This window comes from Myotis nattereri (assembly GCF_964212035.1).
Source record: "Myotis nattereri genome assembly, chromosome: 18".
NCBI lineage: Eukaryota > Metazoa > Chordata > Mammalia > Chiroptera > Vespertilionidae > Myotis > Myotis nattereri.
The window spans coordinates 29,318,478-29,331,095 of NC_138093.1; the positions used below are offsets into that span (position 1 = coordinate 29,318,478).

General features: G+C 37.9%; 1 protein-coding gene across 1 annotated transcript in view; it reads right to left on the reverse strand.

The window, feature by feature from the left end:
• Positions 1-3,648: 3,648 nt before the first annotated feature.
• The window catches only part of DTL (denticleless E3 ubiquitin protein ligase homolog), a gene marked incomplete at its 5' end in the record, with an annotated part of 47,768 nt that continues 38,798 nt past the window's right edge, over positions 3,649-12,618 (reverse strand). Inside the window, 3 exons of the mRNA XM_081113127.1 lie at positions 3,649-3,837; positions 5,531-5,641; positions 7,775-8,607. Of these exons, the coding sequence (XP_080969253.1) occupies positions 5,543-5,641; positions 7,775-8,607 (932 nt within the window). The 3' untranslated portion in view covers positions 3,649-3,837; positions 5,531-5,542. The remainder of the gene's footprint in view (positions 3,838-5,530; positions 5,642-7,774; positions 8,608-12,618) is intronic.

The following is a 12,618-nucleotide window of genomic DNA, read 5'->3' on the forward strand; positions in this document are numbered from 1 at the left end:
TCTAATCAAAGGCATTTTGAAATGTGCTATTTATATTCCACAAAACAGACTGAGTATAAATTATTTAGAATGTCCAGACAGGAAGGGGGCATGTGACAAGTTAAGGAAATTAAAGAGAAATGGGGTTACAAGTGAAATATTAAAACTTCCAAAGTCAAAATAAAGATCCTGGCTATATATCTTTGAAATCCTCTTTCCTGGCTTAGCAGGGAAGTGGGAGGGATGAGCTTTTTGGATGAAACAAGCCTGTTCTTTAACAGTATAATACCTCTGTATTGTACATACTTGCTATAGGCATACTGTTCTAAACAAGCTACTTAATATGTTCAGGTGATTTTTAAAAAAAAGGCTCACTTTATCTTACATCATTCTTTAACAACCCCTACACTTTGTAGCAGAAATAAAATGGGATTTTCTACCACTTTAGACAATAAAACGGGTCCCTTATAACGAGTTGGGCTTAATTCCTGGCATCAGATCTAATGAAGTATTACACTCAACCTGATGTTCAACAAAATGCTATGTTTGGCCTGCCTATAATTTCCAACCAATATCTAAGGACCTAATGAATAATGCAGATTTTCCCATAATTCCCAAGAATGTAATGAGTAACTGAGGTTAATTCATGATATGGCATGATCTAAACCTAGCCAGGCAAAGAATCTCCTATGAGACCTGTGTGAGAAGCAGTGAGATTTGACAAGCAAGAGCTCAACTGGGCCTATATTCAGCCCTTTATAACAGCGGTTGCCAACATTCAGGCCCCATGGACCACTGGTTGGTGACCGCTGCTTTATAAAACTGTGAAGCAGAAACCACCTGTGCTTAATTGCCGTAGAGGACAATAACTCAGTTTCTCTAGTAGTCATCCCTTGATTGACTTGGTTCCAGGACACCCCCCCAATCAAAATCTGTGGGTGCTCAAATCCCTAGATTACTTCTAAAACCTAATACAATGAAATGCTATATAAATAGTTGTTATACTGTATGTTTAAGGAGTAATAATGAGTAAAAAGACTGTACATATTGAGTATGGACACACTAATAGTAGGCCTAACTACATAGTGCATATCCCCAACAACATAACATTGTTCTATCAGAGATTGGTTGAACCCATGGACACGGAGAACCAACTGTATGACATTCTCACTCAGTCTCTCTTCTTCGCACGTCTGTAAAATGTTGCCCACACTACCTAGTTGTGGAACTGATTCTGTGAGACCACTGAGTCTTTGCTTTAAGAGCAGTGTGGCCGAAACCGGTTTGGCTCAGTGGATAGAGCGTCGGCCTGTGGACTGAAAGGTCCCAGGTTCGATTCCGGTCAAGGGCATGTACCTGGGTTGCGGGCACATCCCCAGTAGGAGATGTGCAGGAGGCAGCTGATCGATGTTTCTCTCTCATCGATGTTTCTAACTATCTCTCTCCCTTCCTCTCTGTAAAAAATCAATAAAAAATATATTAAAAAAAAAAAGAGCAGTGTGAACAAACCCACAGCAAAACAAAAAAGCAACCAATCAAATAGGAGATAGTATTTGCAAACAATAGCTCCAACAAGGGATTATTATCCAAAATATATAAAGAACTCATACAATTCAACACTAAACAAACAATCTAATAACAAAAATGGGCAGAGGACCTGAATAGATACTTCTACCAAGAAGACATACAAATGGCCAAAAATATATGAAAAGATATTCAACCTCACTAGCTACTAGGGAAATGCAAATCAAAAACTACAATGAGATACCACCTTACACCTTTTAGAATGGCTATTATCAACAAGACAAGTAGTAACAAGTATTGGAGAGGCAGTGGAGAAAAGTGAACCATCATTTACTGCTGGTGGGAATGTAGAATGATACAACCACTATGGAAAATGATGAGAAAAAAGTCTTAAAAAATTAATAATAGCTCTGGCTGGGTGGCTCAGTTGGTTGGAGCATCGTTCTGTACACCAAAAGGTTGTGGGTTTGATTCCTGGTCATGGCACATATCTAGGTTGCAGGTTCGATCCCCAGTCTGGGCGCATTGAACCTGCAACCTAGGGAGGCAACCAATCAATGTTTCTCTCTCTCTGAAATCAATTAAAAATAACCTCGGGTGAGGATTAAAAAAAAAGTAAGAATAGAGTTACCATATGACCCAGCAATCCCTCTCCTGGGTATCTACCAGAGAAACTAAAATACATTTATTAACAAAGATATATGCACCCCTATATTCAATGCAGCATTACTCACCATGGGCAAGACATGAAGACAACCGAAGTGTCCTTCAATAGAGGATTAAATAAAGATGTGGGACATATAGGTACTACTCAGCCATAAAAAACAACAAAATACTGCCACTTTGACGTGGAGGGACCTTGAAAATATGCTGAGTGAAATAAGTCAGTCAGAAAAAGTTAAAAACTGTATGATTTCACTCATGTGTGGGATATAAAACTGAAACTCATAGACACAGACAACAGTATGGTGGTTACCAGAGGGAAAGGGTTGGGGATGGTGGTGGGGGTAAAGAGAGCCCAATATTTGGTGTCAGAAGATGATTTGACTTTGGCTGATAAACACATAAAGCAATACACAGACCATATATCATAGAAATATATACTTGAAACCTATATAACCCTATTAACCAATGTTACTCCAATAAAATTTTTTTTAAAAAAGGAGGAATGTGAAAGAAGTTCAGACCATCTTGGGACTAGGAAAATAGAAAAACAGACCTAAGAGCGGCAGTGGGTTTGTTACATGATAGGCTTCTAAACTCAAATATTTAACTGATATGTGACCTATAAGAGACCATGGCCATAGACACACACATACATACACTTAAAGGCATCCATATTACACAGTGGAGGCTTTAAAAAATGCTTCCTATACAGGCTGTCCCAAAAGTCTTTGGTGAAGTTTTAAGCTATTAAGGCTAAGTGTGGGGGTGAAGGGTTGAACTCACCCTCTGCCAGTCCAACAGGGTTAGCTACAGATGGTCTTGATTATCATCAGTTAAATGTGCGGCCAAGACGACAAGAGTCATTTTAAAGGATTAATCAGTGAACCCTCAAAAAGTAAATGAAGGGCCTGTGTTAAAACAGCCAAAAGGAAACTAATCCAGCATCGCAGCAATAGTACTTGGAGTGTATTCAAATGGAAAAGCTTGGGCTGGAAATACTTGTTTAGAAAAACAACTACATCGCTCCATCCTCCTTCATCAAGTAATCCAAGCCATGGTAGTGCTCAAGGTCTGATTAAGCAAGATGTATTATTTATTTATTTTATTTAATTATGTTAATCCTCACCCAAGGATATTTTTTCCTTTTTTTTTAAGAGAGAGTGGAAGGGAGTGGGAGAAACATCAGTGTGAGACACATCCATTGGTTGCCTCCCAAGCCTGCAACCCAGGTACGCGAGCCCCTACACAGAATCAAACCCCAGTTCAGTCCGTGGGCCGATGCTCTAACTACTGAGCCAAACTGGCTAGGGCACAAAATGTATTTTATTAAAACAAAACCTCTTTCAGCTTGACCTAAATCATATCCTTGAATAACTTTTATTCAATGAACAAGCAGAAAGGATTCTTGATTACTACTATAGTTCTTTTGTGTAGCATGCTTCTAAATTAATGCAAAAAGCTCAGAAGAGGACATCAGATAAGGTAAAAGGCTTTATTATTCAGGATCAGCTCAAAGAATGACATTGACACAAACAGGGATAATTATCTCATTACATTTGACCTTTGGCACGAATTTGAAGTACTAGTTTTCCAAGTGAGACATGTTATACCCAGCAGCTTCTCAATAGCTTCTGACAGCCACATTTACCCCAATTTCACTCAGCAGAGCTGTCAGGAGATGTGCAGGGATACAAAGAACAAAATCATCTATTTTAGTTATCCTTTTCTTTTTCAAGGATTGTTTTCCCTACTGGCTTTCAAATCAAAAGATGGATAGATAGATAGCATTACCTGCAAGTATTGGTCATAAACACCTTCCCACAGTTTAATACTCAAAAATGAAAACACAAATATATGTAGAGTTCCTAAATATTCAGTTAATACTAGCATGTGCTTTGCTTTGAAGTGACAATTTTATAGCTTCCCTTATTTTTCTCCTCGGATAAAACCAAGAGAACCCATGCTTAACTGACCTTTGCAGTGACAAGCTTAACTTATAAGAATCAGAGGAATTAAAGAGTTTCCATTAAGAATAGACTTGAAAATTATCACAAATATATGAATGAAGTCTCCATAGTCCTCAGATATATAGATAAAATGAGTCAAGTTTCATGATTGGAAGGGGACTCCCTTGCAAGGACAACAGCGCATAGAAAGTACATGAAGCTTGTTTCTATAAGGTTATAATGGGGGAAAATATAAAACAACAGTTCATCTCAAGATGATCGATATGTAACTGTTGATTAAGGGAAGGGATGTTCAAAATATTTTGCACATTATAACTTAGAGTTAGTCTATACACTCTATATTAAATATCTACAAAAAAATCTGATAACTTTTTGACTCAGGGCTATATTAGAAGGCCACTGCTTTTTATGTATATGAAGAGAAGCCAAAAAAGAGCAAGTTAAAGCCAAGATTTATTTTTGAGGTTCCGGATTTTCAGCTTAGAGCTACCTACTTTTATAAAAGTATCAATAAGAAACTGTTACTTTTTCTTAAAATCTGATGACCTATTTTTTTTTTTTTAAGTTGCAGCACCTGGAGAACTGAGGACTGAATTCAAACCCCAGCTTCAGTGTATGACTACTAGGTTTATAAACATCTCCTCTTGTGAATGGCAAAAATCACAACCTCTTACAGAACATGATGTTGCGTTCGTAACATAGTAGATTGCGTAGCAAAAATATGAGGAACTTAAATCTTGTGTAGGAGATCTATTTTGGGGAAAAAAGACAAAGTTTCTAGTGTTTTTCTACTTTCTCCAAAGAGTTGGCTGTTTTTAAAATAAAGATGATTTTAACTACAGGGACTGTATCATTGAATCACGTGCTAAATCAACGTAAATGTACTTATCTGAACATAACATTTTTACACATACTTAAAAAACCCAAAAGTATAGTGAAAAGATTACATATTTTAAATGCAAGTATATTAGCTTGAGGCAGTACAGATCCAGGGGTCTTCAAAAGAAGACTTCTTTAGCAGTGGGCCTTCATAGACAGGCTTCCTGCTATGGCCAGCAGATACTTTAAACTATGGATATAAAGTCTCAGAGTAACAAGAGACAAGTCTTGTTTTTCATCTCTATAGTCTGGGATGTCATTATTGTAGAGAAGATGCATAATTAAAAAAGTGAAGACTACTTATTGAAAATGTTTATGAAATTTAAACACAGCATTCATCGTGAGGAAGCTGCATATACATTATGGCAGTAGAACCAGACTAGGTAAATTTCAGTTAAAAGGATTGTCTCTAAAAATGAAAAAAAAAAAAGGTAGTTTTCTTAAAGACCAGAGTTATAGAGTCACTCTGTTGTATTTTTGTCTTGTTTTAATGGGCCAAAGTTCAGTTAACTTACTCAGATTAGGATCTATAATTCTGTTGACCGTTCAGGACTACAGTAGTCATCTTGGGACTTTCTATGGAAGTATGTACAAATTTTCCTCATAGAGTTGGGAGTAATAGTGACCTAGAAGAAGAAAGTTTAAATTTCAGACATTTTCTAAGATAAAGCCCAGCTGTTACTCAAGCAAGTTATCATGAACAGCTATTTTAAAAGTTAGGATGCCTAGAAATTTGATCCAAATACTTGGATGACAACTAATCTTTTGGTTGATTAGTACTGAATATAGTAAAAATTTAATAGACAGTATGCAAGGAATAAAGGCACGGGCTTTTCTTGTGAACAGAAAATATTTACCAGTTAAACCTCCTAATAGGAACCAAAGAGATTAAAATTAACCATCCTCTTTGAAATGAGTAAATGACCCTCCCAAACGTACAAACTAGACAGGTATGCAAATGACAGCTGCTACTCTCGTTTAAAGAAGTCTACATTATTGTCATGTACATAAAGAAAAATCTTTTAAAGAACCTTTAGCTTCAAAGATTAAAAAAAATAAAAACAGTGTTAAAGAGACAACTGGCCCAAAATGGAGTCACATGTGCTAAGCTCCACCACAGCAAACTACAACTAGCAATACATAACCTATTTGCAGTTTCAGCCTCTCCCAGGAATGTACCTTTAACCAGTCAATCTGGAATTTCCTGATCAGTACCAGTGAGGCAATCTGCTTGATAGACCCCCTGTCTTCTCCTTAGGAAAGGTGACCTTGCCTGAAATAATTCATTCTTTTAATTTTCCTTTCCCTCCCCCTTTCTGTCTTAACAGAAATTTTGGCTAGGGGCAAAGAACAGATACAGTGATGATACTGAGAAGGAAAGACTCCTTATAGCATTAAAAAAACCTGTTCTGTTGCAAGGTTTAATTGGAGTTTGTGTTCAAAGAATCTTTAAAATATTTCTAGTTTACTCCTAAAACATGGGATAGGCTTCATGACAGAAGGTGGGTGGTATAAACATTTACTGACCTGGCCCAAGTTATCCAGCTTCTATCTTTTAAAGGGCAGATTGACACCCAGCTGGGTGGCTCTGTGGGTTGGAGCACTGTCCTGTACACCAAAGGTTGCGGGTTTGATTCCCAGTTGGGGCATGTACAAGAGGCAACTGATTGATGTTTCTTTTTCTTTCTCCCCCTCCCTTAAAATTGATAGACATATCCTCGAGTGTGGATTAACAAAATAATAATACAAAATAATGAAAGGGCAGATGTTGCTGATCATGATTCCTGGATTGGATTTTAATCATTCTACCACACCTTCTTAACACAGAGCAAGAGCTCCCATGTACGGCAGAAAATTCTTTAACTCACCTCCCCTTAACTTACAAACTGATTAACAGAATCTTTATTCCCTTTGATTGGTGCCCACAGCTCACCTAATGCTCACAGCTACTTCTGCCTCCACCGTTATGAGTCACTTGCTTTTTAAGGTTCATAAACCAGCAGTATCTGTTTTTGAAATTATCTAACTTAAATAGTATATCAACCAATTAAATATGCGCCCTAAAGAGATAAGTAAAGCTAAGCTGAATGTTTAAAAAACTATAGATACATATGAGTTGCCAAACATTGACGTGAGCAAGATGACTATAAGAGATTAGGGATAATCTAAAAGGATTCTGCACTTAAAATTGCTTTGCAGATACCTAAGTTTGACTTTATTTTAAATAATCATAAACTAATTACAAACTGTTAATCTATTTATGGATATTGGCAACTTGCCCATGAAGTACAGCTTTATCTGTAAAACCGGGAGGGTGTCTACAAAAAGGGGTTGCCAAGGGCTTGGGGTGGGGGGAAGATAAGCAAAAAAGGGGACAGGGAGGAAATAATGTCAAAGGACAGGGAAGATATTTTTGAATTGATATCCTGGAGGATGAGGAGGCTTTGATGAATCAGGCAACAGGGTTGAGGGGCATGGACCTTGACAGAAGTGATTTCATGGGAATAAATAGGGTTACCAGATAAAAATACAGCACACACCCAGTTACATTTGAATTTCAAACAAACAACAAATAATTTTTTAGTATAAATATGTACAAATTTAGTATGAATTTGTCCTGTATACTTATATATGCTAAGTCTAGCAACCCTAAAATAACTAGCTTAAAAAAAAAAAAAAAAAAAGCATCCTGATTTCTGAGAAGGAATCTGTACCTGCCCTGTTCAAATTAGGAAATGCATCTTCCCTCTGCTGCTTACCGGGCCTGGAGAAGTCTTTCCGCTCTGTCTCCTGGAATTTGAAGTCTGGGATGATGGACTTCGTGGTGACGAATTTTCAGCCTTCCGTTTGGCTGCCATGGCCAATAACCAGTTTTTATTCTCTGGGGAGCTATTCTCTTTGCCCACCAATTCAGACCCTTCTCCACAAGATCCCAAAGGAAGAGGCAGTGTCCCACAGCCTTCTGAAGCATAAGGACTGGCAGGAGAAGGAGGCTCTGAGACACTCATACTGGCTCCTTCAATCTTGCTTGATTTGGTAGGACCTAGAGAGTCTTTACCAAGGTCTTCCTGGTTACCAGTAAGGCAGCACAGATCCAAATGAAGCTTTTCAACTGGGTCATCAAGCTCAGTCACACAGCTGCAACTCTTCACACACTTTTGCTTCACATTCTCCAGACAACTTGAGTCTAGCCTCCTCTTTACCCTATTTCTAGACTCAGAGCAAGCCACCGCTTGGGATGATTTCAGGCTTACAGGAATGAGGGCTTTTCTTGGAGATGTGATCTTCGTCTCAGAAGCAGGTGGAGTGATGGGTGGTGATGAGGAAGGTGTTTGGGTGATCCAATGTCTAATGGACATCTTGAAAGATGAAGGTGGCTTGGGAGAGATGGAGGAGATGGAGCCTCTTCTGCTAATTGGAGACCGGGCCTTGCCAGGAGAGGTTTTAATAGAAAATGTGGGAGTATTTGAAGGAAGAGGGAGGTCTCCAGCACAGCTTGGAGCACAAGATGCTGAGGAAGGGGAGGAACTAGATGGACTGCTCTTTACTCTGGGGGCTTTGGCAGGAGTACTCTGGCTATTTGTCACTGTTACTGAAAAAGAAAAGAGGGTCACAAAAATCAGAAGTGAAAGCCAAAGAAAATCCCTGAATTAGTATCAAAGAAAATTACAGCTAACTTAATCATCCAGGGGTTGATTTCCCAGTGAGTTGATCACATAAATCATTTGATTCTTACCACATCCTCTTAGCATTTTCCTTCCCCTTTCCTAACTGCCAGCCTCCCAACCACCCCATGGTAAAACATATATTTGTAAAAATCTAGAAAATTCAGAAATTAGATTAAAAGCATTTAGGTGAACCACTTTTAGTGTTTTTTTCCTTTACTTGTTCATGTAATATATATTATACACTTTAAATTTTTCTCTCTAGAAAATGGGACTAATGTATATACTATTTAGTAACCTGCTTCTTAACAGTATGAACATTTCCCACATTAATACAGACTTATATAACTTTTAGAAGCTACAAAGTATTCTTAGGTAACAGTAAAACATTTTGGTTGCTAATGATATTTTGTCTTCATAAGGAAAGCTGCCATTAGCATTTCTATATATACTTCTGAGCAATGTTAGGGCAGAGAGGAGCTGTCAAATAAGAGCGCACAGGTCTAAAATCAGGCACAATCACCCGAACCGGTTTGGCTCAGTGGATAGAGCGTGGGCCTGCGGATGCAGGGGTCCCAGGTTCGATTCTGGTCAAGGGCATGTACCTTGGTTGCAGGCACATACCCAGTGGGGAGTGTGCAGGAGGCAGCTGATTGATGTTTCCCTCTCATCGATGTTTCTAACTCTCTATCCCTCTCCCTTCCTCTCTGTAAAGAATCAATAAAATATATTTAAAAAAATAAATAAAAATAAAATCAGGCACAATCATTTACTATGTGACTTGAGAAACAACCCCTTACTCCGCTGCCTCAGTGTCCTTAGGTTAAAACATAGTTTTAAAAAAATAATTAAAAAAATTTTTTTATTGATTTTAAAGAGAGGAAGGGAGGGAGGAGGAGGGAGATTGACAGACATCGATGTGTTGTTCTTCGTATTTATGCATTCATTGACTGACTCTTATATGTGCTATACCCGGGGATTGAACCTTCTGCCTTGGCATATGGGAACTGTGCCCTAACCAACTGAGCTATCCAGCCAGAGCTAGAGATGTTTTTAATTTCCACAAGAATTCCATCAATTACTTAAGGTTACCAGGCCTCATGTGGTTTTCCACCTTAATTTACACATGGCTACTCTACTCCACAAGCCAAAATATGCCAAAGAACATTTCAGAAACTCAATGCTTGCTCTCTTAACGCACATGAAGCAGTGAAGAGAACTCTTTTCTATATGTCCTGGCACTTGTTTACAGGCAATGGCAAGTATTTCAGGCAAATTCTTATAAACTTCACATTTCTTCCCCCTAGGCCTCACCACAGACAACACTATATTTTCTCAAATTTCCCCTGAACTTTCTAGATTTCTAGTGTAGTGTTTCTGTCTTCAAATAATAAGGTCACCTATTTCTCAGTCACTAAGTCTTTAAATTATAACTCTGATATTTAACTTAGTTTAATTATTGAATTCCATTTATATGCAATTGAATTTAGAATGGGCTGACATAAAAATACAATCTTTTATTTGGAATAAAACTTTACTAATTTCAGTCATTTAGTTACTCTGTGCATTTTACGTGTGCTTTTCACTTCTCAATATGCCTTGCCTTAACACATTGCAGACCAGCAGTTTTATTGCCAGCTTTACCCAGTGGCCACATAGTTCAAGTTTCTATTGAATGAGTACAGAAAACATTTTACATAAATGTTAAAGGCACGCTTTAAAATTAAATACCCAGTGCATTTTGAAGTTATTTATTACATATTCTTACAAACTAATATCTTCTTAAAGTATGATGCTTTGTAAAACACTGTAATATGAAGCTAGAATTCTTGTGATCTGTCTCAATGTCTTAAGGTAGAGAAATTCTACAAACTGAATTTTGCCTAAACTTTTCTCATCAACTATGTGTTCAGAAATGGCCAAAATGATACTGCACCTTCAATAAAGATCATTACTAGAAAACCCCATTTTGTTATAATGTACTATACAAGGGGAACTAGAGATAGGGACCTGTCCATGAAGCTACTGATGACAGGTCTCACATTCCTGCTCTAGAGCTTGATTACAGTCATTATTTAAAAGGAAAGAAATTTTTCATTTGCTTCACTTCTCAGTGCAAGTCAACAGTCACTGCACAACCCCGGCAGTCATTAGTGTCATTAAAATGGGATGAAGTGTACGTTTAGGGCAGAAAGTCCTAAAATAGTATGAGTCTTACAACACGAAGATTCATAGGCAGGATTAGGGGAGAAGGAAAAGCTGGGCCAGGGGTAAAGCAGGTGTGTAAGTTTCTGTTACTTAAGTGGCAGACACCTGAAGTGTTTATTAAAGGTCAGCGGGAAATCTGATGTGGTGGAAAACTGGAGCATTACTTTTTCCTTCAAGATGTTATAATGAAGAAAGGAGTAAACCATGGGGGTCAAAGATAAGTTTTTGTTAACTTTGAAGCTTAACAGAGCTTAAACTCTGGGTCAAATTCAAATCCTTTACTTTTAACTATAATGAGATTATAAAAGTCTTCTCTTCAACCTTCTCATTTCTCTCTTATGTGCATTCCTCAACTTTTTATGTGCTTATTACTAGCACAAATAAAGGAATATGTATATACCTTAAAAAGACCACAATGGATTATTAAACACACATGCTCTGCAGTTTGCTCTTTTCTCTGAACAGTATATCTTTTTCTCTTTATATCGTTTCCTGAAAGTACACTTAGAAATACTACTCTTTTTTATTTTTTACAGCTGGATAGTATGTCACCTTATTGGCATATAGATTCAAATAAAATTTAGTACTTCATCTACTTAAGTGAATCAACCCCTATTAACCTTAAACACTACAAGAGGTCTGATGACACAGTATAGACTGGGTTATTGCTCTAAAGGCTTCCTAAAAGTTAGTTCCTTCGAGAAATTATGGAAAAGCTTACAACAATCAGTTAATTTGTAGTTTCTTGCTACATAAGGGTGTGCCATCTGGCCTGACTCTACTTTTTCAACCTTATCACGAACTATGCTACTTTAGGATCCTGTTACAGGAGACGGACTACTCACTGCTTCCTGAACAAGCTGTGTACTGTCACATCTCCGTCTTTATTTATGTGGTTTTCTTGCCAACTCTGCCCCTTTTTTGCCAGGCAAAAATTCTCCTCACGTTTCCAGGCTCTGATGACAACTGCATAGAATTCACAAACTTCTTTCCTTCTCTCCCATAGGAAATGCGTTTTCAGAGCCTTTTGTTTATACAGCTAGGAGTGATGTTTAGAATGTACTATATAGCTTTTTTTGTTCTTTCTTTTAAATCTGCCTCCGGGACTAAATTGCAAGCACCTAGAGGGCAGGTGATGATGCTTTAGTCATTTTTAGGTCCAGTGCCTAAAATGTGGCTAGTCAGGAATTATTAAACAATGTTTGTTAAATCTCAGGATTGCTGAGAGGGATGAGGGTGAGGTTCCAGGCATTAAGAAAAAAAAGTCTTTGTAAGTATTCTGACTTTTGAGACCGCAGCAAGCACTTAAGATAGAACAGGTAAGGTTTCCTTCTCTTCAAGATAAGGGTAATCATTTTTGTACTCAATAATGCCTAGACCAGAGGTTCTCAATCCTGGCTGCATACCAGACTTGGAGTTTTATAAAAATACAGGTACTTGGCTTCCACCCCAGACCTACTGAACAATCTCTGGGACGCTCAAATGTTTAAAAAAACTCCACAAGTGGTTCTGATGCACAGCCAGGGTTGAGAACCATTGGCCTTGTCAGATCTCTGGCTGAAATAGTGAAATAATAGCCACAGAGCAGGTATTGGCTAGGAAAAGTAGGGCAGAGGGTTTTGGGATTTAAAGCCTTTCAGCTGGTGTGTTAAAAGGGCCAGAGAGAAGATATGCAGTCCAGGACAAGCAAGAGAAGTTGGGGTGGCCATTAGAAGCTTGGGAAAGCAGAG